This window comes from Ammospiza caudacuta, chromosome 28 (genome assembly GCF_027887145.1).
Source record: "Ammospiza caudacuta isolate bAmmCau1 chromosome 28, bAmmCau1.pri, whole genome shotgun sequence".
Lineage (NCBI taxonomy): Eukaryota > Metazoa > Chordata > Aves > Passeriformes > Passerellidae > Ammospiza > Ammospiza caudacuta.
This window is the reverse complement of record NC_080620.1, coordinates 4113294-4139489: the sequence shown is the minus strand read 5'-3', so window position 1 is coordinate 4139489 and position 26196 is coordinate 4113294. Positions and strand designations below refer to the sequence as shown.

The 26196-nt window shown below is 50.6% G+C and overlaps 1 protein-coding gene across 2 annotated transcripts in view; it reads right to left on the bottom strand.

The window, feature by feature from the left end:
* STK11 (serine/threonine kinase 11) overlaps positions 1–25420 on the bottom strand; it is a 31870-nt gene extending 6450 nt beyond the window's left edge. Inside the window, exons 1-8 of one of the 2 annotated variants that reach the window (XM_058821112.1) lie at positions 25008–25420; positions 20050–20133; positions 16721–16810; positions 15835–15967; positions 15226–15362; positions 14672–14799; positions 7014–7071; positions 5086–5175 (exon numbers count right to left, since the gene is read on the bottom strand). In XM_058821112.1, the coding sequence (XP_058677095.1) occupies positions 5086–5175; positions 7014–7071; positions 14672–14799; positions 15226–15362; positions 15835–15967; positions 16721–16810; positions 20050–20133; positions 25008–25297 (1010 nt within the window). In that variant the 5' untranslated portion in view covers positions 25298–25420. The remainder of the gene's footprint in view (positions 1–5085; positions 5176–7013; positions 7072–14671; positions 14800–15225; positions 15363–15834; positions 15968–16720; positions 16811–20049; positions 20134–25007) is intronic. The other variant, XM_058821113.1, reaches the window with a different exon arrangement.
* Positions 25421–26196: the final 776 nt, after the last annotated feature.

Genomic DNA, 26196 nt, shown 5'->3' with positions numbered 1-26196 from the left:
AGGGCAGAGCTGGGTCAGTGCACAAGGCATGCAGGAGTTCTCCAATGAGGGTGGCCCCAGCCCACCTGGATACTCAGAGCTGGGAGTTCCACCCATGCCAGGTAAGGAGAAAACAAAAGGTCTGGGCAGGTGTCAGGATTGGGACACACTGGGATGGGACAGAACAGAGGGACAGGCACAGAGAGAAGCTCAGGACCATTCTCTCCATCACTAACTCCAGCCCAAACTACCTGTAAGTTAAAACAAACCAGCAGAGTTGCCAGAGCTCCTGAGTTCTGTAATCCAAGCAAGCAGGACAGAAGGAACTTCCTCTATCCTGAAGCTGAGGCTGATCCAGCCCAACACACACAAATTTAAAGATCTCAGCCTGAGAGGGGCACTTACTGCAGCAGTTTCCTCTAAAAGCCAGTTTGCACTAAGGCCACAGCAGAAATGTGAATACTTTATCTTTTTATCCCCCCGTGTCTCAAGGGACTCCTATCACCACCAAACCCTGTGCTGCCATCTGGCCAGGAAAGGATATCTGAAAGCTGTTCCTAATCAGATCAGGAATCCAGCAGGCTGCTTCCAGCAGCATCCCAGAGCCAGATGGGATAAACCTCTTAGGTTTTCATCGTGCTCCCATAGCAGAGCTCTGACTCCAGACTGTCTGGGACATCTCCCAGTGCTGCATGTGGGCACCCAAAGTTTCCTGGAGCCTCCACACTCCCAATGACCCCCTAAATGTGGGTGGGAGCAGAAGTTCCTCCAGACTCAGGTACCTCTAACACAACTTTGCAGCCCACATGAGCCTGATGGGACACAAATGCTTCCCACCCTGCAGTTGGCATCCTGTAAACTCCTGGCCTCCAAGCACGGAGGAGGGCCTGAGCCAGCCCAAGAACTCTCACCAACCTGAGCCATCTGGTTTTTATCACCCCAGTTCCAAATTCCTTTCAGGAAGGAAGGCTGAAGGCACCTCCTGCGCAGAGCTGTAATTATCATTTTGTTCTAAGTCTTACACTGCTTTGACAGCCGGCCTAAAAAAAAAGTGGGATTCTAACAAAACTATCAGGGAAAGGAGAGGAGTGAGGAGATAAACAAAAGGAAATGCAGCTACTGGGACAAATCAGGCAGGATTCAAGGGAGGGGTGAATTCTCATCCAGAGACTGCTTCACCATTATCATCTTTAAACTGTTTTCTCTGCAGAAATGGAGTTCGGCAGCTCCTTGTTTGCAGGAAGGAAGGTGTTGTTTGGGAAGAGGGATAGAAGCTGCTTCAGATTTCATCTGGCAATTGTCACCTCCAGTCCCTGAAGGGGCACTAAAGGAGTTAAAGCCCATCCCAGCTGCTGGACAACATAATTCTGACCCAGGGCCCTTCCCAGATCCATGGATGGCTTCCTTGGTGACATGCATGGCACACTGCTCTCCTAATGGGATCAATCCATTTCTCTTCTCTGGAGACTCTGTTCATTGAGGAAGAGATTGCCAGAACAGCAAATCCAGCCTGGGCTGATCCAGCCTGGCAGGATCAGCAGCACAGAGCCAGAGGAACCACCAGCAACCAGCTGGTTTAGCCAGAGGCACTGGGGCTTGAGAGATCCAAACTCCACACCAGAGACCTCAGGAGAAGGGAATATCCAGGACAAATGAGATCAGAGTGATGGCTGCTGAAAGGAGAATTTTAAAGGGAAAAAAAGCCTGGAAGTCTATGGCAACTGGTGTTTTTATTTTGCTGTATTTCAGCTCTGCCTCACTCTTCCCTCCTGTCCTACTTACCAGGAGAGTAAAAATAGGTTTTTATTAGCAGCAGAAACCTGAATCACTGTACTCCAGTCATTATGCTTCCATCCTCTGGGAGGTGATTTCAAACACTTGCATATGCATATATGGTAATGAGGATAGAGAGTGAAAAGAGAAATCCATTGAAGTTCTAAGAAAAATCAAAGACCTCTTGGAAGGAGCCTTGAGCAATTCTGTATGGAGTAGTGGAGTATTTGCTGGCAAGGATTTTCCAGCAGGGACAGACATTTTGCTTTCTGTGCTGGTGCTGGAGGTTGTCACTGAAGATTTGCACCTCAGCTGAGGACCACTGGCTTTTGGAACTGGAAACCAGTTCCAGAACTGGCCTGAGCCAGAAAGCAGCAGCTCCTGGTCAGTGATGGCCATGAGATAAAGCCTCTCCTCAACCCTGCCCTCACCACAACCCCAAATATGGCTGGGTCAGAGCCCTGCTGATGAGAGTTCCACCAGTTATTCCCAGTTTCAGGGATGTTTTCTGAGCCAACTGCACTGGCACACTCACAGTTACCTGGTGCTTGTGGCAGCTGCTTTAACCTTGAGGGCAAAGAAAAGATTTTGCATCTCAGAATTGCCCCTTGAGCAGAACATCCCTCTGCAAGAAGCAGATTCCTCTCTGCTCTATGCTTCAAAGGGCTGGGAGTGGCTTAGAAGTGCTTCAGAGTGAAGGCAGCAGTAGTAAGGGATTATTTCCTCCTATTCCACAAGCTCATTGAGGAGCCTGCAAAGCTCAGAAGCCCCAGGCAGCAGCAGCACAAGTGTTAATTGTGATCCTGCTAGGCAGAAGTGGCCAGACAGCTGCTATCAGCCACAGGGAGATAAGACACCAAGGGTCAAGGACTGAAGGAAAAAAAGGAATCTGGGTTGCCCAGTGCTTAATGAGCCTGTTTGGTTTGCAGCTCCCAAGCTCAGATCTCCCATCACAAGTCCTCCCTCTGCTCTTTTCAAGTCCTGGTATAAGCAAGGTTAAAATAAGAATCTTGTAAGCACAGCTGCAGCTTTCCAACACTCCCAGCTATTCACTTCCCATTTGGGTCACAAACATTGCACTTGGCTTGGTCTGCACAGGGATGGCTTTCTCTGAGAGCAGATGCCAAGCTGCAGATCCCTGCCCTGCCAGCCAGGGTCAGGATGAGCAATTCTCCACCTCCTGTGATGCCATGTAAGGGCCTCGAGCTCCCTGGAAGGTCACTGTCACCACAAGCAGCAATGAACAGGGCTCCAGTTGAGCTCAGCTCCCTCACAGGCAATTGTGGAAGGCACACAATGTCCCAGGGAGAGGCAACACACACACACAGCAGTGTTCCTGCAATCACATTTCCTCACACAAATTCCCTGCCCTACAATCCCCATCCCAGGAGCACCAAAATTTTTGAGATAGATATATATATATATATATATATATATATATATATATATATCTTGCTGGATCAAGAGATGTCCAAGCTCTTCAGTTCAGTGTTTTCATACAAAAGTATGAAAACAGCAGCTCCTCCAGGCTGGTGGTAGCACCAAAGGTAACAGAGATCTGGATCAAGAGATGTCCAAGCTCTTCAGTCACATTCAGAGCAAACAAAAGTATGAAAACAGCAGCTCCTCCCAGCTGAGAGCAGCACCAAATGTAGCAGAGAACGGCTCAGACTCCTGCAAGAAGTTCTGGAGATTCAGTCCTTTAACAGACCACGTTACAAAGCTGATTTGCAGAAGGTGGGTAAAAGAAGGAAACATCCCTTCCATGAAAATTGAGCCAGGTGCCTCAGGAAGGAAGAGGAATGCTTCTTTGTGTCCTGGCACTACAGAGAAGGGATGGGGAAAGCCCACAAGGGCACAGGCAGCAGCAGAGGCTCAGAGAAGCCTCTCTCCCTCCCTCCAACACAGCCCAGCAGCAGTCAGCCTCTGTAAAGGAGCCTTCAGCAGCACCACAGGGATTTCCAAGGGGTTTGGTACCCAGGTTTGAACAGCACAGCATCTCAGAGCCTACAGGAGCTCCAGGAGGGGAGCCCAGCCTGCAGTGAGGTTAATTTGCACCTCCACTAACAAAAAAGTGGAAGTGCCTCCCCTCTCGTGCTCTGAACTCCTGCGACGGGATCTGCGCCTGAACAAATTAAGTGTGACACTTGTAGAGAGGGAAGGGAAGATGGTTGCCTTGGAAACAAGGGACAGAGGTAGAATTCTGCATCCACTTCATCACTTGAAGTGCTGCAGCAGGTCAGTGAGTTAGTAACAAAATGCAGTGTGTGAGCAGGAAGTCCTTCAGCAAAAGCACAGGGCAGAGGGGAGGTGGTGGATGATCCACAGGGAGGAGGTTGGAACTCCTGAGATCTTGGCAGCTTTTCCTCCCTGCCCTACAATCCCCATCCCAGGAGCACCAAATATTCACAGAGCTGAGCTATGAGCACTGGTTTTCCACTGAACATCATTCCACTCTGATCCTTCCAGGGAAAGCAGGCTTTCAGGCTCTTCCACTGCTGCCTCAGGGGCTGGTTTCTGGCAGTTCCTAAATTCTGAGATGACAGGCTGGGAGAAGTTGAACTCATTTCCATTTCCAGCTCCAGGTCTGCTCTGCATGGACTGGGATGAACAGAGCAGCATTTTGCTTTGTCCCACTCCAGTAAAAGTGCAGAGACAGGAGTTTGATGCAGTTCAGCTGCAGGAGTGAGGAGGGAGGAAAGCAGCTGGCAGGGATGAAACTCAGCAGACTCTTCCTCCAGCATTCCTCTGCTGCTGCAGGGGCAAAAGCATTTGGAATAGCTGACAGGAATGGTGGGAGGAATGGCTGGATTACCATTGCTGGGCTGCCTGGATGCCTTCCCTGCCTCCTGCTCCCTATGGAACAGCACTCTGTGCTCCCTTGGGGCTTTCTCAGTGCCTCTGATTTTATCCCTGATCCCACTGCAAGGGCCTTCACGCTTGATGGAAGTGGGGAAGGATGGATCCTGGGACACTCACACAAGCTCTGTGATGCTTCCCTTGGGATCACTGTCCCTTCCCACCATCCTGACACCAGCCTGAGTGCAAAACCCCTGCCTGGGGCCCAGGGGCTGCTCCTGCTGCTTTCAGAGCACTTTGATGATCCTCACTGTCCATATGAGTGAATCCCCAGGAACAGCAGCTCAAAGACATAAAAGGAGACTTCCAGCAGCATAGAAAGGCACAGGGTGATTCTGGTTTGAGATGGGATCCAGCCCAGCAGGGCAGCCTGGGGAAGTTGCTTGATGTTTTTCTGGTTTAATTCCTGTCCTTAGCACATGTTTTTGCAGGGTGGAGTGCAGAGAAACCCACAATCATTAATGATTTACTCACCCCAATAGATGAAATCTAAGGGCTCTAGAAATCAAATGTCTTCTTACTAAAGTGCTTTCCCAATCCCTGAATGGCTGCCTGCTGTCCTGACTGCTGTGTTCCATTTACAAAAAAAAAAAAAAACAGGGTCAGGTTAAGCATCAGGGCTAAGCTTCTATTTAAAGAAAAGGCAGGAGAACCAAGCTCTGGATTCTTTAGCACAAAAAGAAGCTAGACAGACACATCCAGGGCCCAGGCCACAAGCTCTGCTGTGCTTGATGTAATTACTAGATGCCACAGCAGGAGGAAGGAGGCAATTACCAATAGGGGAGAAAAGCCTGTTAAAAAGCACTGGCTAAGCTCACACAAAACTACTAAGAGCCTAAGCCTTAGAAATGCTCCTGGTTTGCAGGTAGAGCCTTTCCTCAGCCCCTCTTGGTGCTGTGGGATGAAAAACCTCAGCACAGCAGCTGAGGAGCTCGGTGGCTGCCCTGTGCTCCAGTTTCTTCAGCTTTCTAACTACAGGCAGCATCTCTGGAGACCCCTCTGTGCTTCCAGCTGGGCAACACTGACACCAAAAAATCACTGCCACGTGGGAGGAGGGCAAAATGGAGAATCTGGAATTGGGGAAGCAGCTCAAGCACCTGGCAGTGACCCATGAGGGACCAGGGCAGCTCCTGAGCTCAGGGGTGGCCACTGCAGCCACAGGAAGGGAAGTGCTTTTAGTGCTTTTCTCAACACCTACTGATGACTCCACAGATTAATTCCTGCTTCTTTGCAGTGCTTCCTGACAAAGCAAGGCAAGCTGGTGCCCTCTGGTCATGGCCACTGGTGCTGGGAAGGAAATGCAGCATTGAATGGGAGATTCCTGTGCCCAGAGCTCCTGAAACAACCCAGGCATGGGGCTTGGCTACTACAACAGAGTCCTTACAATTAATTAATCACCTGGGAAGCTCCATAAGCCTTGCCTCCCCAGCTCTGCTTGCACCCTGGTCCCTAAAATCCCTGTTGGAGCTGGTTCCATTTGCTCCCTGTGGAACCCCAGTGCATTTCAGGCCTGGCTGTGGCTCCTTGGGCACCATCACCTGACAGCACATTGCTTTTCCAAAAACACAAGAGGAAAGCAGTGCTGTTCTTGCAGCATGGAGTGGGCTCAGCACCACCCTGGATCACATCCTTGCTTTTACAGCTCCCAGAAAGATCAGGGAAGGCTCAGGGGCCAAGCAGCTGCAGTCCAGAGGCAGCTCTGCCTGTCCTCAGAAGCACTTCCCATTCCAAGAGCAGATAAGCTAATGCAGCCTCCGCAGTGAGGCAGCCTCATGATGCTTTTTGTTCTTGTACTTTTATCCGCCCAGGAAATCTCTGCTCAGAGCCTGCATGTTCAAACAGATCCTTAAAAAAAACCCTCAGTGATAACGGGGCATTTCCCCCCCTGACTATGGCATGGAAAATGGGGGAGGATATGGGGGAGGGAGGACTGTGATATTAAAGAGAAAGAAAAAAAAAAAATATTTCCTATTGTCCTGGAACGGTTTTCCACATGCTGACTCCATATGGAGCAAATACCAGGGGATATTTCTGTCCCCAGACTGGCCAGAACTAACACACATTACTGAACAGTCCTACTATAATAACACAGCCTTCAGGACCTCCTGTTCTGCTCCATTAGGACTTGCTGGCCCTCTGGAAAAAATTATCCAGAACCCTTAATTATCCAGAAGCAGGCATGCCACAAACAGACTTCCAACATATTCCTTATTTACTGCTTAGCAATTCCAGTGCTCCACCGGATGCTCTAATAGGAGGAAAAAAGCCAAGTGGAGCTTGCCAGAGCCCCAGCAGAGCTGGAGGAAGGAGATCTAGTGACTTGCATGTGTCTGCTGTCAAAAGGAAAACAGAAAGTGAGAGCAGGAGCACAGGTAGAGGAGGAGCAGGAAGAGAACACTCACTTGTGTTGCCTTATCTGCTGTATTGAGAACCTCTTGGCTGGGTCGTATTCAAGCATTCCTGAAAAGAAGAAAAAAAAGTCCAGGTGTGATCACAGACATTCAGTTGAGTCAAAGCCAGCACAAAGCTCTGCTCTCCCCTCCCTGACAGCCATGCTGTGCCCAGTCCTGGCAGGATTTGCTCCACCAGCCACAGGAAACTCAGCATAAAATCCCAACCCATTGCTGAACCTGTTCCAGTCTGTCCCACCTGCAGGTACAGCCCATCCCTCCCTCCCAGTGCAGGGACTGAGGCTTGTCCAGCCCTCAGTCACAGCTCCAATCAAGATTTTTGCATTTCAGAGATAATTTCATTGAACCTCCTCCATGGAAGAGCCAAACCCCCAGGCACAGCATATGTCCACAGTGTCCCAGATCCTCTGGTCTAGTGCAATTCTATTCTGAGGTGCACCAGGGGAGAACCAACAACAACAAAAAAATCATCCTGATGCCCATCCCTGTGCTCTGGCCAGGAATTGGATTTCTGAGATCATCTGCTGAGGTAGCTGGGGTGGGTGGTGAGCAGAGCAGAGACAGGAAAAGCAGCTCATGCCTATTCTCTCTGGGAGAAAGGGAGGTGGATTCCTTAAACAGCCTCCTGGGATGCCCACTCTGCTCCACTGCATTTCAGAAGCTTCACAACTCAGCAGAAGGGAAGGAGAAAATGTTGCCATATTCTTCAGAAATGAGCCCATGGAACCCTGAGAGTTTCATCCAGCAGCATCCAAGATATTCTCCAGTGAAGGTTCCAGGAATATATTCACCTCCTGAACATTACCCAAGCCTCATGACTGAACAGTACAAGGAGTTTTGCTTTTACTGGATGATCTCCTGTTGCTCCTCAAGCACTGTGAAGTCCTGAATAGGTTGCATGAAGAATGAGGGTTTGGAGATGGGTTGGAACAGGAGGAACCCATCACCAGCAACCAGAAAAGTTTGGGAAGCAGCACTCACTGTCAAACAGGAATTCAGAAAGTCAGGACAGGAGCAAAGAGTGCAGAGAGCTGGGGAGAGCCAGGACAAGAACACACTGAGAACACAAAGGTGGGGGATAACTGGGTGGACATTTGGGAAGTGAGGGCTGGAAAGACATATCCTAGTACAAGCAGGAAGCTGCAAGGGCCCTGGAGGTGAGAACCTACAATTCAAAGGTCATGGAAGAGATAAATCACCACAGCACATGTGACACCATAAACTGCTCCAGAACATCTTCCCTGTCAGTCTGCTCACATCACATCAGATCAGGTCTTGGGCAAAGAGGGGGGATAGGACAGTACAGCGGGGGAAGACTGAAGTTACTTCACCTCCAGAACCCAAAATACACTTTGCCCTGGCAATTTGGGAAGGTTTATCCATGGTAGTGACAGCATTAAGAGCTTTAAGGCAGATGGGATCACTGCTGATCCACATGACATCACATGAAGGAAGTTAAAGCAATCCAGGAAGAGCTCTCCAGGTCACAGGGCAGAGCCCAATTCCTCACAGTTTTGGATTATTTGGACTGGGTTTTGAGGGTGGAAACTCTACAACAGCCACCCCCACCCACCCCACAAGTGCAACCTGTTCCAGAGCTCAACCCTGGCAGCAAAGGAGTTTTCTCACGTTCAGATGGAATTTCTCCTCACATTACAGAAAAAGAAAGAAGTTCAGAGGAAAAAAAACCCATCCCACACCTAATTAAAGAACCTATTAATAAGATGATCAGACAGTTTCACAGCTGAGCTTCCCAAATGAGTTGGCTTTTTTTTTTCTTTTTAAGAAATAGGGCTGCAAAGAGCTCTCACATGAAGATTAGGGGACAAATATTGGTTAGGTTCTCTTATTCATGTTATAAGAAACAGGAAGTCAGGACACCACCCACTCCCCCCACTGATTTATTTAAAAACCACACTTCAAGGTGTTTTTGAAATTGAAGGCATTTACCAGATGAAACTGGTACAAGCAGGAGAAGAAGCTGAAGGTAAATGATTAAAAGAGCAGAAGTCACAAACAACCACAGCACAGGGAGCTGTTACTCTGAAGCCATTAAAAAGGCAGAAAGAAAATAATCAGAGTGAAAAGAATTTTTACTTCAATGAAAAATGACCACATTTGGGGCAACATCTGAAACAAAAGTGTCCTCACTGAAAATGTACATTCATACATTCAGCTCTGAGTCACTGGTGGCAGCTCTGTGGCTCAAGTCCTGCACTGAGGAGAGGCTTCAGCAAGACAAAACATCATGTTCTATTCACCAGGCAAGTCATCCTGGAGCGCCCGCCCGCAGCCGCCGCCGCTCGCGGCCATTTAGGGTAAAGACTTCCCTGGAGTTTATCTGCGAGCAGGGATGGGACAGCCTGTGCCAGGGAATGCTTCAGGAGGCCCAACTCTGAGCTCTGCTCCCCAGATTCCCAGAGGATTTGCTGTGTGCACACAGGGTGGCACAGAATCACTGAGTTCAACTTGGGGCTGATCCCGAATTTGTCACCCTGAGGGTCGTGCCCAGGTGTTCTTTGGAGACCTCCAGGGATGGGGGATCCAAACCTCACTGGGTGCCTGACAACTCCTTCCATGAGGAAATTATTCCTAAAATATGAAATCCCCTCATTGAGAATTATCAGGTATTAAACTGATAAGAACAGACAGCACACAGCTATGCCCAGATAGGGGTATCACGTCCTCTGCAGCACATCAACAGTTTCAAAATCCTTGCAAATCACAAGTGACAAACCAGAAATTGGAGATCATGGATCTGCCCTGAGCTCCTCACAAGCTGCAGCCCAACCCAGAAATTGGAGATCATGGATCTGCCCTGAGCTCCTCACAACCCCCTCACCACACTCAGTGATCCTGGACAGGCACAGCTCCAGGGCAGAATTCCTGGAGCTCAGAACACAGGGCAGTCTCAGGTGTGGGACTGGAGAGGCAGGAAGAAACCCAACAGCAAAATTAACAGGCTCAACCTGGATTCCATTTCAGTCTCCAACTTGGATCAATATTTAACAAGCACTGTAAAAGCAGCGTGAGGCCAATCTGTAAATGAGGCAGGACCTTCTCCCTCTCCCTGCACTCAGCTGGCTGCTCTGGTCACAAACTCCCTCTGCAGGCAAATCTTGAGCCTGTGATCTAGGCCAGGCCTCTGGAAGGGCACACACAGCCCTGGGGACCCCTGCCACAGCAGAATTAAAGCATCCCACTGTCACCAGGATGCATCCTCTCACTGTCCCAGCAAGGAAAGGTCGTGGAAGTGACAAAACAAACTGCTGAGGATCCAGCCACCATGTCCCAGGTCTCAGGGCCTGGAAATCAATCCAGATGCTGATTAATGCAGAGCTGCAGCCTCAGAGCTTCCTCTTCCAGTAAAAGTCTATTAGCCCAGGAGGAGGAAAGCTGACCTTGTGCATTTTTCTGGTCCAAAAGCAAAGTGCACAGGAGTTGATAAGCCACGGGCAGATGCTGCCAGAAGAACCTTAAGACTATTTATAAACCCTTCTGCCCTGACACATCTCTCCTGACTGCACACACAAAACAGCACCAGACCTTCTTTCCATCCCTGAAGAGTACAAATAAAGCTTCATCCCTGATTAGGGAGACAAAATGAGGAGCAGCATCCCAACTAATCTGGAGGATATACTGTCATGCGAGTCTCTTTACAAGCTAAATACCACTGAAGCTTTAAGTCCTCTAAACTCTGCTGTTCTGCAAAAAGGGAGCAAAGATAAGAACAAGCTCAAGGGGAAGAAAAAGTAAAGACACACTACAAAAGTAGTCAACAGAAGAACAAAAAAACCTTACAAAGTGTGTTTGTGTTTGCTTCATAGCCTGGCTGTGGTGCCTGTGGTCAGCACAGCCCTGGCAGACAGAGGAAATGAGCATTTTGCTGCACTGAATTCTGCCTCACTCAAACCCAGACCAGGCACTGTGAGGGCTTTTAGAGCCTTTCAAATCAACACAAAGATGAGACAAAAGCACCAGAGCGACAGAGCTGAGCTGGGGGGTGTCTGTGCTGCTCACACAAACACAGCCACCCACAGTATCTGATCCACAGGCAATGGATTCAGCTCCAGCCTGCTGCAGGAGGAGCAGGCACCCACCAGGAAATGCAGATGTTCTGGAGGAAAAGCAGGAACTAAATAAAGCATCCAGGTTTGTCACCATAGCTACGTGGTGCCACGGCTGCACAGCTCAGCCCTGGGCTTCAGCAGATGCTGGGGAGCTGCTCAGGCCTCCAGAGCAGGCAGAGCTGGGGCAATCCCCCCCAAAATTCATCCCTCTCGAGGCCACCTGGCATGTTGACTGCTAGAAAATGTGTCTCACACCAAGCAAGGGGAATATCAGAAGGTTATGCCAGCTTTTGCAATGTACACAGCAAAATGAGGGGTGGAAGACTGTTCTCAGGTGGGAGAGAGGACAGGAAAAGGGATCCCTAGGGCTTCCCACTGCCCTGAAAGAAAGGGGTCTGGTCACCTCCTCCTAGGCAAGCTCCTCTCCTTGCCAAACCCACTCAGCTCCCACCTCTGTGGAGCACAAGCACAGAAAGGATGCAGACAAACAGACAGCAGAGAGGATGCAGGAGGAGACTCAGGCTGTAAGAGATGGGCAAAGGGCACCAGATTCAAGGCTCTGCCATGTAAAATCAGGCAGAGGGAAGAGTAGGTAATTCTGGCTCCAGCTCTCACGCAGGGGTGGGATGAGAACTAGGAGGGGAGTTATTGCGCTAATGAAGCACAAGATTTTAAGCTGTCAATATCCTCAGCAGAGGAAAAGAGAAAACTGCCACGCTCCTTTTCCCTGGGGGAAGCACTAAGTGCAGCTGAGAGGCTGATCACAAACCTCCAAGGAGTTCTGCTGGATGCTTTAGCAGAGCTGCTGCCGGACCGACGGGGCTGCAGGGTTTGCTGCATTTGGGCAATTCCCAGCTGATTAAAACGCCACATTTGGAGTCAGCAGTGACAAGCCAAATGCCACAGAGAGCTCAGGCCACTGTTCCCCCCGGCTGGCAGGCACAATGTGAGGCACATCAGGCCGTGAGCAGCCTCTGTGTCAGGCTCAGGCAGATCCCGGCTGTGCCGAGCGCCATTGGAAGCGCTGCCTTATGTAACGCCTTCGGAGAGCTGCTAAAGCTGGCTAATGCTTTTGGAAACACATGGAAATAACTGATTTCATCATTGGCATGGAGCCAGGCAAGCTAAAATAACCTCTGAGGGGGGCTGCGGGGGTCTGGCAGCTCCGCGGTGCTGAGGGGCCGGGGGAGCCCCGGTGGCGGCAGCGGAAGAGCTCGGACTGACAGCACCACCTGCCGCCAGCACGGCCGGCACCGAGCCAGGAGCCGGGGCCGTGCACCGAGCCTGGGGCTCTGCACCGAGCCCGGGGACCTGCACCGAGCCCGGGGACCTGCACCGAGCCCGGGGACCTGCACCGAGCCAGGAGCCGGGGCCGTGCACCGAGCCTGGGGCTCTGCACCGAGCCCGGGGACCTACACCAAGCCTGGGGACCTGCACCGAGCCAGGAGCTGGGGCCGTGCACCGAGCCTGGGGACCTGCACCGAGCCTGGGGACCTGCACTGAGCCTGGGGACCTGTGCCAAGGCCAGGAACCTGCACCCAGCCAGGAGCTGGGGCCGTGCACCGAGCCTGGGGACCTGCACCGAGCCAGGAGCTGGGGCCGTGCACCGAGCCTGGGGCTCTGCACCGAGCCCGGGGACCTGCACCGAGCCCGGGGACCTGCACCGAGCCCGGGGACCTGCACCGAGCCCGGGGACCTGCACCCAGCCAGGAGCCGGGGCCGTGCACCGAGCCCGGAGACCTACACCAAGCCTGGGGACCTGCACCGAGCCAGGAGCTGGGGCCGTGCACCGAGCCTGGGGACCTGCACCGAGCCTGGGGACCTGCACTGAGCCTGGGGACCTGCACTGAGCCTGGGGACCTGTGCCAAGGCCAGGAACCTGCACCCAGCCAGGAGCTGGGGCCGTGCACCAAGCCTGGAGACCTGCACCGAGCCTGGGGACCTGCCCCGAGCCCAGGGACCTGCACCCAGCCAGGAGCTGGGGCCATGCAACGAGCCCAGGGCTCTGCACCGAGCCTGGGGCCTGAACCGAGCCTGGGGACCTGCACTGAGGCAGGAGCTGGGGCCGTGCAACGAGCCCGGGGCTCTGCACCAAGCCTGGGGCCTGAACCGAGCCAGGAGCTGGGGCCATGCAATGAGCCCAGGGCTCTTCACCAAGCCTGGGGCCCTGAACAGAGCCCAGGGACCTGCACCAAGCTCGGGGACCTGCGCTGAGCCCCAGGTCCTGGGCTGAGCCAGGGTCTGGAGCTCTGCACTGAGCCTGGGGGACCTACACCCAGCCCTGGGGGCCTGCACTGAGGCCAGGGGACCTGAACTGAACCAGGAGCTGGGGACCTGCACCAAACCTGGGGACCTGAACCGAGCCAGGGGACCTGCACCCAGCCCTGGGGGCCTGCACTGAGGCCAGGGGACCTGAACTGAACCAGGAGCTGGGGACCTGCACCAAACCTGGGGACCTGAACCGAGCCAGGGGACCTGCACCCAGCCCTGGGGGACCTGCACTGAGCCTGGGGCTCTGCACTGAGCCAGGAGCTGGGGCCCTGCACCGAGCCCCAGGGACCTGAACCAAGCCCTGGGGGACCTGTGTGCAGCCGGGGCACCTGCATCCAGCCCCAGGGCACCTGCAGAGCTGACACACTGCCAGCAGAGAGGCACTCAGTGCCCCCCAGCCCCTCACTAACCCCACAGAGCACAAGGAGCAGGAAAACCAATATGAAACAAGACAAACATCCTGAATCTGAGGGCTGATTGCTCACAAAGAGCTGAGGAGAAAGGAGAGGATGAGCCTGTGCAGAGGGCTGAGGAGCACAGCAGCACCTGGCTGTTCTGCTGGAGAGGAGGCACTGGGAATGCTGGCCAGGCTCTCCCACAGGTTGGAATTGCACCCCAGCTCCTGCCAAAGAGGCTCACCAGGCTGCACAGCACAACTGCTGCCCTGCCTGACTCAGCTTCCACAGGTAGAGACTCTTCAGCACTAAACATCAAGCTGCTGAAATAAGTGATGGGAATAAAAAAATAAAAAAACCCCCGTGACTTTCTCCCCAGAAAGTGTCACTCTCCTGGTCCTCGTGGTCCTATCCCAGCCCTGCTGTGAAACTGCTCCAATATCCTGCAGCTCTGAATTTGGGGAGATGGAAACAAATGGGACTTGAGACAAGTCCAGAGGTGAGGCTGATGAGGAGGGACAGCAGCCCTGAGTACTCAGTGTGTGACATTAGGGCAAGCCTGGACACAGCATCACTGCTCTCACTGTCCTGCATCAATGCTATTATGCCATTTTAAATTTAACCCCTTGTGGGCTTTGCCTTTAGATGTAAAAGCTTCTCAGAGCACAGGCAGCAATGCAAGAACCAACTCTATTCAGCAGTGGCTGTGAGCTGTGCAGGGCATTGGTGAAAACAGGAAAACACCAGTGCTGGAGATCTGCCAGAGTCTTGTAAGGCTATAATATAACCTCCATGACTAAAAGGATCCCATATCCCCACAAGACACTTGGAAGGAAGCTCTGGCACTGTGCAATCTGAGGAGTTGTTGCCTCTATAAATGTTACCCCTTTTGGAACCAGCTGGGAAGACTCACCTCTCAATAAGTCTGAGAGTGGAGGACCACAATCCTCTGGAATTGTGTAGTCGCCTTTCCCGATGTTTTCAAATAATTTATAGATATTATCCCCTTCAAAAGGGTACAGACCCGTTGTGATGTTGTATCTGTGAAGGCAGAAGGAGAAGTAGGATGAGAAGCAGCCCACAGGTACTCAGTTTTTACCTGACTACATAAGCCAAAAGCAGCCAAGGGGAAACCAAAAGAGGAATATTTGGCAGTATGTGCAAAACCTCTTTAAGGTTTAGCCTGCCTCCATCACAGTCTGGGACAGCAAAAACTTAAAAACAAATACTGGAGATACTTGTGGCTTCTGTTACTGCCCTGGCTGTGCCTCTGGGAGCTGAGCAACAGCTGCAGAGTCACTCATGGAGAGCAAAGATCCCCTTGTGCAGAATTACAGATACTTTGGGGAGCATCAACCCACCCACAGGAGTGAGCAGCACCCCCCTCACAAGAGCAGTGATGACAGAGTTGGGCCAGGACTGAGCTATCTGAGTGTGTCATTAATTGTGAAGTTCCTGGGCACTCACAGTGTCACCCCTGCAGACCAGATGTCGACTTTAAAGCCTGAAAAGGTGTCAAGGCCATTGGCAATTTCTGGGGGCTGGAATGCTGGCGACCCTTGGCTCGTCCTGCACGTGTCGTCCTCCGCAAACGGATGCAATGCCTGAGGCAGGAGAGACCAAACAGTGTCAGCCTTCCAAGGAAAACAAACTGTAACTCTTGGAAAAGTTCCACCTGGGAAACAAAAGGGGAAAACTCCTCTACTGAACATCTACAGATGATAAGATCATGCCACCACAGCAGCCACATGCCACAGTGACAAGTCTTGCACCTCTCCTACCTAAGAGAGATTCCATATAAAAAGAAGGATAAGGTTATGCAGCTTATCCCCATTTCCCCCCACTTTTGGGCTCATCCACGATTGACATCTTCCTTCTCTCTGTGTTTCCTGAGCAGAGGTTTCATGCTGTTACCAAAATAAGTGCTTTGGCAATTGCAATAAATATTCAGAGTCACTCAGAGCACTCTGCAAGTGCAACAGAACAAAAGCCTAAATGCACAATAAATCAATGACACCATAGAGGTGACCTCAATCTAGAATGTCCCATTCTGATTTTGCTGTGCTTCTCACATACCTCTGCTACTCCTAAATCAGATATTTTTAGTGTCCCATTGGTTGTTAGCAGGAGGTTCCCAGGTTTTATATCCTTGTGGACAATCCCTTGGCTGTGCAAGTATTCTAAGCCATCTATAAGCTGACAAAAGTACCTGCAGAGAGAGGGAGAAGGGAAAAATAAATCAAACACTTTTAGCCAGTAGAAAGGAGCTTTTTGCTGTGGTCAGAGACTCTGGGGCATCATCATAACCCACACGAAGCCTGGCAGTTGTAGAGGCAAGTGTTTCATCTCATAATACCCAGAAATAACATTAATGTGCCTGAATTTCACTTAGGCTGTCTGTAATCTCAGAGATCTCTTAAACTAAAATGACAATATGACTATAAAATGATGTAGTTGCCACAGATTTGCTGCTCTGCCCCGATTTGATCCTGACAATGTTTTTGTTATCTATTCCCAGAATTCTCATGTTTCTTTCCTTTAGGAGTAAAAAGGGCTCCAGCTTAAGCCAGCTAACTACTCCAGCTACCAGATCATGCTGGATATTGCCAATCCCTAATCCATCCCAAGGCCTTTAAAGTCTTTTCTGATGCTGAACTGTGGCTTGACCTCCATTTAGGCAGGAGATTCCCCCCTCACACCCCTTGGCAAGGCAAGAGCACAGGGAACAGGGGGGGCTGTTGGGCAGCTCAGGAAGTAAAATAAAAATAACAGCAAAATCAATAGAAGGATGGTTTTCTTCCCAGAATCTAAGGGCAATCCCTGCTGGCCACTTCAAGATCTTTTCACTTCTTTTGCATGGGTGTAAAATATGAAATTACTGCACAAAGCCAGGTTTGCTTTCAAACACAGTCTGAGCAGAGTGAACTCGAGAGAACACAGTGGGGAGAGGAACAGAACTTACCCGTGAGCCTGAAACACTGGAAACCTCTTTTCTGGGACACTGTCCAGCATTTCCTGCATCCCACACACACAGTACTCCATCACCATATACGTGAGGGCAGAGTTAAGGAAGCTCCAGGGTTAACACTCAGTGTTAAACATCCCTCAGAGGGAATGGCTGCACTTCCCAAGTGCTGAGGGAATGTTCCTCCAGCTCCCACAGGACAGGAAAGCACCTACAGGAAAATCCTTCTGCCAAATGAGCATTTGCAGCTCTGTGACCAGACCTGGAACAGGATGGGAACTCCATAACCAGACCTGGAACAGGATGGGAACTCCACAGAAAATAAGCTGGAGATCTCACAGGCATGACAAAGAACAGGGAAATACCTTGAAGTGGGCACAGAAAGTTGGGAAATCCCTGGCAGAAGAGCTGCAGCCCATTCCCCCAGTGCCCTGGGTGTTCTGCAGCTCAAAGTGAGCTCCCACCACCTTCCCCAAAGTTGGTTATTCCTCACTCCCCGTCCCAAACAATCCAGTTGTGTGCTCTGTGGAACAGCTGCTGCTTACCCCCAGCTCCACAGGAGTATTCCAGCAGCAGGAAAAAGGATCCTTGGAGAGCTGAGAAGCTTTGTGAAACCACATGGATAAAAACAGTTACAACAGAATGCCAAGAGCTGCTGGCACTTTGCAGCATTTGTTCCCTTGCAGCATATTCCAGTTTTTATCTCTGTAAGCTTTAATGTTGGGGCCAAAAAAATGGGAACCAGACTGCCTGATGTTGTAGTTGTCTGTTTCCTCCTCTCCCTGGGCTTTTGAAGGCAAAGTTTGGTTTGGAGGGGCCTGGAAGAACAGACCTTGGGACACTGGGGAGTGTCCTGACAGAGCAGAGCTGCCAGGGCTCCCCTGCAATCCTGAGCATGGTCAGTTATTCCTCCAGGCAGTTGCTTTCTTAACCTAAACCCAAAATAAGTTAATTTTGCCCCAAGAAGCCACCTGAGGTAGAAGAGGCAGAAGGGACACTCCTGCCCTGGGCTGAAGACTCTGCTGCCCTCTGTTCCATCTAGCAGCTCCAAACACTGAAAACTCATTAAATTCCTGCTCCATTCCCCATGAGAGACCCTAAATACTCTAAATTTACCCTAAACCAGAATTTATGATGTGTGTGAAGATTCTCAGTAAATCAATAAAAGCAAGAACAGAAGAGAGAACTCCCAAAATTCATTCCTACCCTGGAAGAAATCTGTGAGCTGCTCCTATCAGAGTGATTTGGAATATATCAACTCTCCCACTGTCAGGAGAATAGCAGTGGTGGTGGATAATCCAGAGCAGCTCCTGGGGAGCAAAGAGGCTCAAGGACAGCCCTGGCTGGGTGTCACTAACAGCCAGGCTGCTCCTCACCCCTCCCTGGTCACTGATCCCCTTCAGGTTGATCAATCAGATTAGAGAACAGACTTCCAGGCTGGAGCAGATCTGTTACAGGTGCCCCAAGCTCTCAGTTCTCCTCCTCAAGGGTTTCTGCTCCCACACTCAGCTCCACACACTGGTAATGGGATCCCTGGGATGCTGCTCATGGAACTGGGTTCATTTTCTGCCTGGATGAGCTCTCCATTCACCACTGGCTCTGCACTCCCAGCCACAGCAGGCCAGCAAACTGCCCTTAAATACTGAAATTCATTGATATTTTTAATCCAGTTGCCACAGCTTTCCCTTTCTCACAAAAAAAAAAAAAAAAAATCACTGAAGGTTTTTATTAGGTGAGTTGCTCAAATGCTGTTTTAACTTGAAGTGAGCCTACAAAAAAGATGGAGAGGGATTTTTTAGAAGAGGACACAGTGACAGGACATGGGGAAATTGCTTCACACTGACAGAGAGGTGGGTTAGATGGGAGATTAGGAAAAAATCTTCCCTGTGAGGATGGTGAGCCCTGGCAGAGGTTTCCCTGAGAAGCTGTGGCTGCCCCTGGATCCCTGCAAGTGTCCAAGGCCAGGCTGGAAGGGGCTTGGAGCAACCTGGGGTAGTGGAAGGTGTCACTGCTCATGGCAGGGGTGGGATGGGATGAGCTTTAATGTCCTTTTTAACCCAAGCCATTCTGTGACTCTATGACAAACAGCTCAAGCCTGCAGTGCACTTCCACCAGCAACAGAACACTCAGGTGGAGACAGAATCCTTCCTTCCACAACCCAAATTTCCAATCCCACAGTGCTTATTCTGGAAATGAGGATTTTTCTATACACTCAGGTGGGGACAGAATCCTTCCTTTCACAGCCCCAATTTCCAATCCCAGAGTGCTTGTTCTGGAAATGAGCATTTTTCTCTTTAATCACCAATAAGAAAGTTGACATCTCCCCCTAAATCCCAACTCTGCCTCCTGCCAGGAACCAACACAGCCCTGAGCATGACTCAGGGCCCTGCCCCCAGGGCAGCCTCAGGGATACAGTCCCTTTTCTGCTGGATCTGTTCCCAAAATTGTTCCTCATGTGGCTGCTCAAGGTCTGCTCTATCACAGCCCAGGCAGTGCCTGTCAGGAGCTGGGGAAGGGCTTGAACAAAATCATGGATGATTTCACTGATTCCAGTGAAAACAAATTCCCCCAGTTATTGCCAGAATCGGCACAGGGAGGAACAAACTTTGTGAGAGTGTAGATGCAGATAAAGATAAAAATGACAAAGTCAATCTGTCCTTGTGAGAGAAAGGTTGGACCAGCACTGCTCAAAGTCCAGCAAGGAGCATCCTTGTAGAGATCCCATTTCCCAGTGATGGTTTTGTGTTGTCATCACCTGGTACCAACACACGATGTCTCTCTCGGGCTCCTTTTCCCCCTGCTGCCTCCTCCCTTCTACCTAATTAACCAGGATCTCTCTATCAATAATTGACTTGCAGTCCCCTCACTCTGTAGAGGCCACAGAACGAGCAGAAGCTGTCACACTCCTTTATCCTAATGATCTGGTGGCAGAGTGTTTGATCTAATTAATGCACACAATTAAATTACTCCTTTTCTGGAGTACTGTAATAAGAAGACAGTAGTTAGAAAACACTGTCAAAAATAAAAGGATCCATTTATAACATATGCTACAAGGGATCAGCTCCAGGAACTTCCACACTGGTTCCAGACAAAGTGCTCTCAAAATCCAGCAAAGTGAGGACAAAATTGCATTGATCAGAGTCTGTGTGAATTTGTGTTTGTGTGCAAAGTCTGCCAGGTGGGCAGGATGGTTATTAGCAGCGAAAGCAATTTAGCTGCAAAAAATTAAACTTAAGAAACATCCAAAAGGGTTTTTCCAAAAGCAGAACTAGAGCAGAGAACAGTGGCAGCTCAAACCTGACCAGCAGCCCTGTGTGAAAGGATATATTTTCTGTTTCTCCTCGTTGTACAACACATCCACCAGCTGGATGACGTTTTTGTGCCGTAATCTCCGCAGGAGCTGGATCTCCCTGCAGGAAGAGACAAGGAAAAAGTTACATTTAAAAAGCTTATCCCCAACTCTATTTCTTCCAAAATTTCACCCAAAATTAACTTGACTGAATGGCTCAGAGACCTGAAGTGAATCAGGGAAATAAATAAGGTAAAACAGTGAGGAGCCACCTTCCCTTGGCTTGGGGAACAGCCCCTTGAATGTCACCTTCTGTCACCTGCTCTGATCTTTGGCTCCAGGGATTTTATACCTGCCCCAAACCACAGTTTAGTCTCTTTTGCATTTAACTCATCCTGCAAAATCCCACTGGATGCCAGCTGTGGAGGAACAGGCAGAGCAGGACAGTCAGGTCAGGGTGGTTCTGTTGGTGCCTGGCAGTGCAGGTCCTGCTTTTCACTTTGTTCTGCTGCTGCTCCATCCTGGGCTGTGCTGAGCCCCCAAATTCTCCTTCCCACAATGATCTGGTGAGTGCTTTAAGCAGTGTGGTCACACTTCATCAGCTCAGCCTCTGGGAAGCAGCATTACAAGGAATTCTGAGCACAGCTTTGGAAGTGAGAGCCCCTGCCCAAAGCCAGCTCAGAGCCCCTCATGGGCACAATTAGCAGCTCCAGTAATGAGCTGGGGCCAGCACAAATGCTGAGCAACAACCAGGAGCTGCTCCTTGGAAAGGGGTTCTCTGATCCAGGAGTGCAAGGAGAATCCTTACTGATCTTTTAAGGATGTCTGAGCAGTGTGAATTATTTCACTACCAAAATTAAGGCCAGAGACTCCTTTCTCAGCTCTGGATTTAGAAGAAACCACCAAGAACTGAGCAGAGACCCAGGATACCACAGCAAGACTCCCAAGTATTGTGTGGACATGGCAGACAAGTCTAATTATAGGAATGACCAAAGGGCTGAAGTGGATTAAATTAGCACAAGGAACAGCAGCCAGTGTCAGTGTGGAGCTGAGGAGATCCTGCAGCACGAAGGGAGAGGGCTGAGGGCTCCAACCACGGCTGCCAGAGGAGAGCAAACACACTCAAACACAACTTCAGGCCCAAAATGTTGGGGACACATTTAAAATCCTGATCCCAACAGCTCATTCCCTGTAATACAACTCAGATGCACAAACACTAATTCCTACAAATAAATATCTCATATTTCTGTAATGATTTCCCCCCCCTCAGGAGGACTCTGTGAACCAATCCAAAATGCCAGGGCAGTGCCCCCACCCCTGGGGCAGAAGCCAAGCCACCCTTTTCCCAGAGGAAAGATTACTTCTATTTTTAGCCCCTCTTTGGCTCTGGAATGCCTGAGGAGCAGGGACAGCCAGCTCAGTCACCTCCAGTCCCATCTCACTTTGCAAACCCCTCAAGTAGGGGAACAGAGGTCTCACCACCTCAGAACAGGCCTAAATTTGATTTTTTTTTTCTTCCAAAACTACCAACAAAACCCCACTGCAAGTGTGTGAGCAGACAGATTGTCAGAAACCAAGGCCTGCTTCCAAGTGCAACCTCCTTGGAAGGAGACAAGGGGGAAAAAAGACCTAACTCGAGTTCTGTCAGATCCATTAAGCTCATCCTGGTGGATTAAGATTTATTCCCTGCAAGGTACCTGCTCTGGTAAATAACAGGGGGTGTTGCTGCTCAGAACTGTAAATAGCAAAGCTGCCCCCTTGTTCCATGGGCCACAGCATTTTGGAACGTGCCAAAGGCAGCCTGGAAAGGCAGATTCTCCTTCCTGGACATCTCCACTGTGAGATGCAGTGTTCTTCCTTGTTCCCAGCCTAAGAAAACACAGCCAAAAGATTCATTCCCTTCCTTTGGTTCACAAGGTTCTTCCCACAACATCCTGAAAGCTTAGGGAGTGCAGCACCTGATCCAGGACTGGCTGGAAGTGCCAGGAAGATTTCAGTGCCACTTTTTCTTAGTCCCAAGAGTTCATCCACATCCTGCTCCTGCAGGGATGTCTGGCATTCCAAATTCTATATCCATCAGAGTATGGAATTCTGGGCTCTTCCAGGTCCCAGCATTTCACCTCCCAACCCGAGCAAACATCCAGCTCAGCAGAGGAAATCCTTGAGCCAAGGGGAACATATCCCTGAGGAGGAGGGATCAGCTCATTCCCACCTGAGCTCACACCTCCAGAGCCTCCAGCAAATCCGTCCCTGTTTGGAGGTTCCAGCTCTTGGGACTTGCAGACCCCAGGAACTGTCACAGCACAGCCCCATAACCCAGGAAAACCCTCAGAGGAATTCCAAGGAGCACAAATTCCAAGCAGAGCAATTGCTGAGGTGGTAAGTACAGCACAGGGCACTTGGGATCCCACAGAGCCCCAAACACTTAATTAACGTGTCAGGCTATTAGCACACAGCGTTATTAAACCTCTGCTGCAGCCACAGGCTGCCAGGTTTTCCTGCCTTTTTTTTTTTTTGGCAATTCCACTAAACTCCTTTTTTTTTTTCAGGGATGAGATTCTGCAGTGTCTGCCTGACTGAACCACCTCCACCTGCTCTATAGAGAAATTATTGCCCCAATAGATTTAAGGAAATTGTGCCTTACAAGTTTAAGCCCTCAACATCCTCTCCAGGACTCAGAGAGCTCTTCAGGGCTCATTTTCCTGGGGCAGAAGTGGAGTATTTTGGAGTAGAGAAAAATAATTTGATCTGATACAAGTCCCAAACACATTTTAGCTGTTATTTCTGGGTCTCCAGAACAACAGGGCTGGGGCAGAGATGAGCCTGTGGCCTGGGATATCAGCAAAGAGTGACCCAAGGTTGGCATTAACATCCCATTTCCAGCCCAACATCTGCAGGTGCCCAAGGCCCAGCTCAGACCTGTGTGATCCTCCACAGCTCATTAGTGCACTCTCATTACTCCCTGTGTGCTACTGCTTGTGGAATTACCCAAGGGCCACTGTCTAGGAACCGTTTTCCAGGGATTTCCTTGGAGGACAATTCCATTCCTGTGCTATCAGCACAGCTCTGAGGAAGGAACCCACCACAGTAACTCAATCACCTCTGCCCAACAGCCCAAACCTCACGTGCAGCTTTTCCCTGTGTGGTGGGAAACACTGGAAAACACTTCAGTGATCAGATTCCAAGAGAGAAAGCAGAGCCCAACAGTGTGATCCAGCCCATTTCCTGCTGTCCTGTGCACAGGAGCAGTTTTTGGGCATAAACTCCTCAAAGCTGCCCAAAGTGAGATTCCAGTGCAATCTGGCCATGTTGACATTAAAATACTGTGTCAGTGTCCTGTCCAGCACTACCTGGAGACCCCACAGCACTTTGTTCCTCCCACCCTGTTTGGTCACATATCTCACACTCAGAGTAGACACAGCTTTCACTCCCTCTCACAGCAGCGCTGAAGGGTTCTGATAAGCTCAGAGTGCCAAGGGACCAGGGAACCATAAAATACAACAGTTTGCCTTAAAATTCCCCACTGAAGCAGCAGATAAAGCACATGGATAGGTGGGCAGAGGGAAAAGGATGACGGAACAGAAATAGGAACTTGAACTAAAGTTAAACCCCTGGGTACAAGGCAAGAGCTAAAATCTGCCTTGGTGTTTTGGAGCAGGTGGGGCTGAGCCAGGCAATGTCCACAGAAAGTCCCTTTTAATAACTCCCTTAATGACCCATTTGATACTCACAGCCCCGTTCTGGGTGTGAATAAAACTTCCACGGAGTTCACCTCAGGACACAGGAGCATTCCCATGGCTCTGAGAGCAGGGAACTCTCCTGATGTGGGCAAGCTCTTTTTACCTAATTTACATGGAAAGCTTCCCTAAGGAGGAAACCATCTCTAGGTTCCCCAGTGGCAGCTCTGGATGTGCCCGTGGAGGGACCCAGGGACGGGGCACTCAGCCTCCACCAGAAAACAAGAAACATTTTATTACACATTAACCAGGTTTGCATGATCCTGAACCTGAGCCAGGAAGGGAGAGAGACAGGGAGGTCCCAGCCTTGGGATGTGACTGTTCCACAGCCAAGAAAGGTTGGAAGGCAAAGTGAGAGAGCTCCCTGACAGCAGTGCTGGGACAGGATGTGAAATATCCCACAGCTAAACTGGGAAATCAAACGGAGGGACAGACACAGGGCTCTGCAGGTCAGGGCTCACCCGCAGCAGAACAGCACAAGAGTATCCTCGACCTCTCAGAGCTCTCCCTCCCAGCCTAGATAAACCCTCCTGGGTTGTTTGGGCTGCAGAGGCTCCTGCAGGGCTGATAAGCAGCTCCTGGCAGGGCTGCTGCGAGGTCCAGGGCAGGGAGAGTTCCCACAGCAGCCCCACTGATCCAGCCCCTCCTGGGGTTCACTTCCATGAGGGCTTTGTACCCTGAGTAACCAGGTGTGGCAGAGGCACAGAGAGCTGACAACCCTTGGCCCCAATTTACAGCCACAGAAATCAGCTGGGGAGAGCCTTGAGTTAACTCCCAAGGACCTTAGAAATGAAGCTGAGCAAAAAACCCAAAACTTCCTGTGCCCATGGGGTGCTCCATATATTGGATTCTGTTCCAGCCACCTTCCCCATGGGTGGGAGGAGGAATTGCCACCACAGAGAGCTCCAGGGAACACCTGGGGACACCTGGGCAGATACAGGAATAACCCTGTGAGGACACCAGGTGTGTTTGTAAGGTCTCACCTCGCCCAGGTGCTGAGAAGATACACAGGAAAACAATATTTTATCCATTAAATGACACCAAAGTGGTGTATCCCAGACTCTCCCAGCCCTTGGGAACCTGTGCCCAGCCTCACCCAGAGCACTGGCTGCTGTTCAGAGGGAAGAGATTCCTAAATACCTGCGGATTAGGAAGCACTTCCACAGCAGATCCACGCTGTCAGCTAAAACAACACAGCAGCTCAGCTGCTGAACAAGAAGCAAGTTCACCCATCCAGCTCCCAGAGCTCCTTACTCACTTTTTCACGTTGGCCTCCCCGTTGGGGATCCGGCGCAGCTTCTTCTTCTTCAGGATCTTGACGGCTCTCCTGCACAGGGTCTCTGAGTCCAGCATCTCCTTGACTTTGCCGTAGGAGCCCTCTCCCAGCAGGTCTCCCATGAGGTACTTGCCGATGAGCTTGGCCCGTTTGCGCCGGGGCTGGTAAATGACCTCGGTGGAGTCGATGCGGTGGATGAACGTGTCCATGCCCACCGACATCAGCTCGCTCTCTGCAAACATTCCCAGCTGCTGGGGCTCCTGCAGATCCATCCTGGATTAAGTTCCTTAACCTGTTTATTTTTTTTTTTTTTTCCTTAAGCGCTCAAGGCTTTAATCCTTGTTTTGTTAAGTTTCCAACACTCCCTTTTTACTCCTTCTCGGGAAAAAAATATCCAGAAGATTGTACAAACATGAATAATAATGATAATAAAAAAACAACCAACAAAAAAAAAAAAAAAAAAAAAAAACAAAAAAAAAAAAAAAAAAAAAAAAAAGAAGGAAAAAAAGGAAAGAAAAACCAAACCTAAGAGCTGCTTCCAGGTCAATTGGATGCCAAAAGATCCCGGCCTGGCTCCAGAAAGTCTTTGAAAAAGAACATAAATCTGTGCCGGGACACACTCAGTTCGGGACTCGCGTTGCTTCCGACCCGGTCCCGCTACCGGGGGCTCTTCCCAGTCAGCTGGCCTTGGCTGGGCCCAGTTTGATCCTACAGAGTTAGGTCATCTCCGGGCCCGTCAGGCCACCCCGTGGAACCAGAGCAGCTCCCAGTCCCTCTCGTGACTTTCCATGCCTAGGAGCTCACGGTTCCAGCCGGGGTGGGAAGGTGTGTGCTCCCCCCGGAGCGCGGGCCGCAGCGGGGGTTCAGCCGTTGGGGAGCTGGAAGCAAGTTTCCTTGAAGGAGTTTTCCCAAACAATTCTTGCGTCTTCGCTTTCGCCTATAAAAGTTTGAGGCCTTCGGTGCCTACCGAGAGCTCCCGGGGGCATCCTTCATCCACCGGGATTGCGCCCGGCACATGATGTGTCACCACCGCCTCTGCTCCGGGTGTCAGCGGTGCAGGACAACACAACCCCCGTTGATCCCGGGAGGGGTCAGGGAGACCCCCCGTGCCCCAACACCCGGCTGCTCCCGGGGGATCTCCTGCCCGGTGTCCGGTTCTTCACGGAGAGAG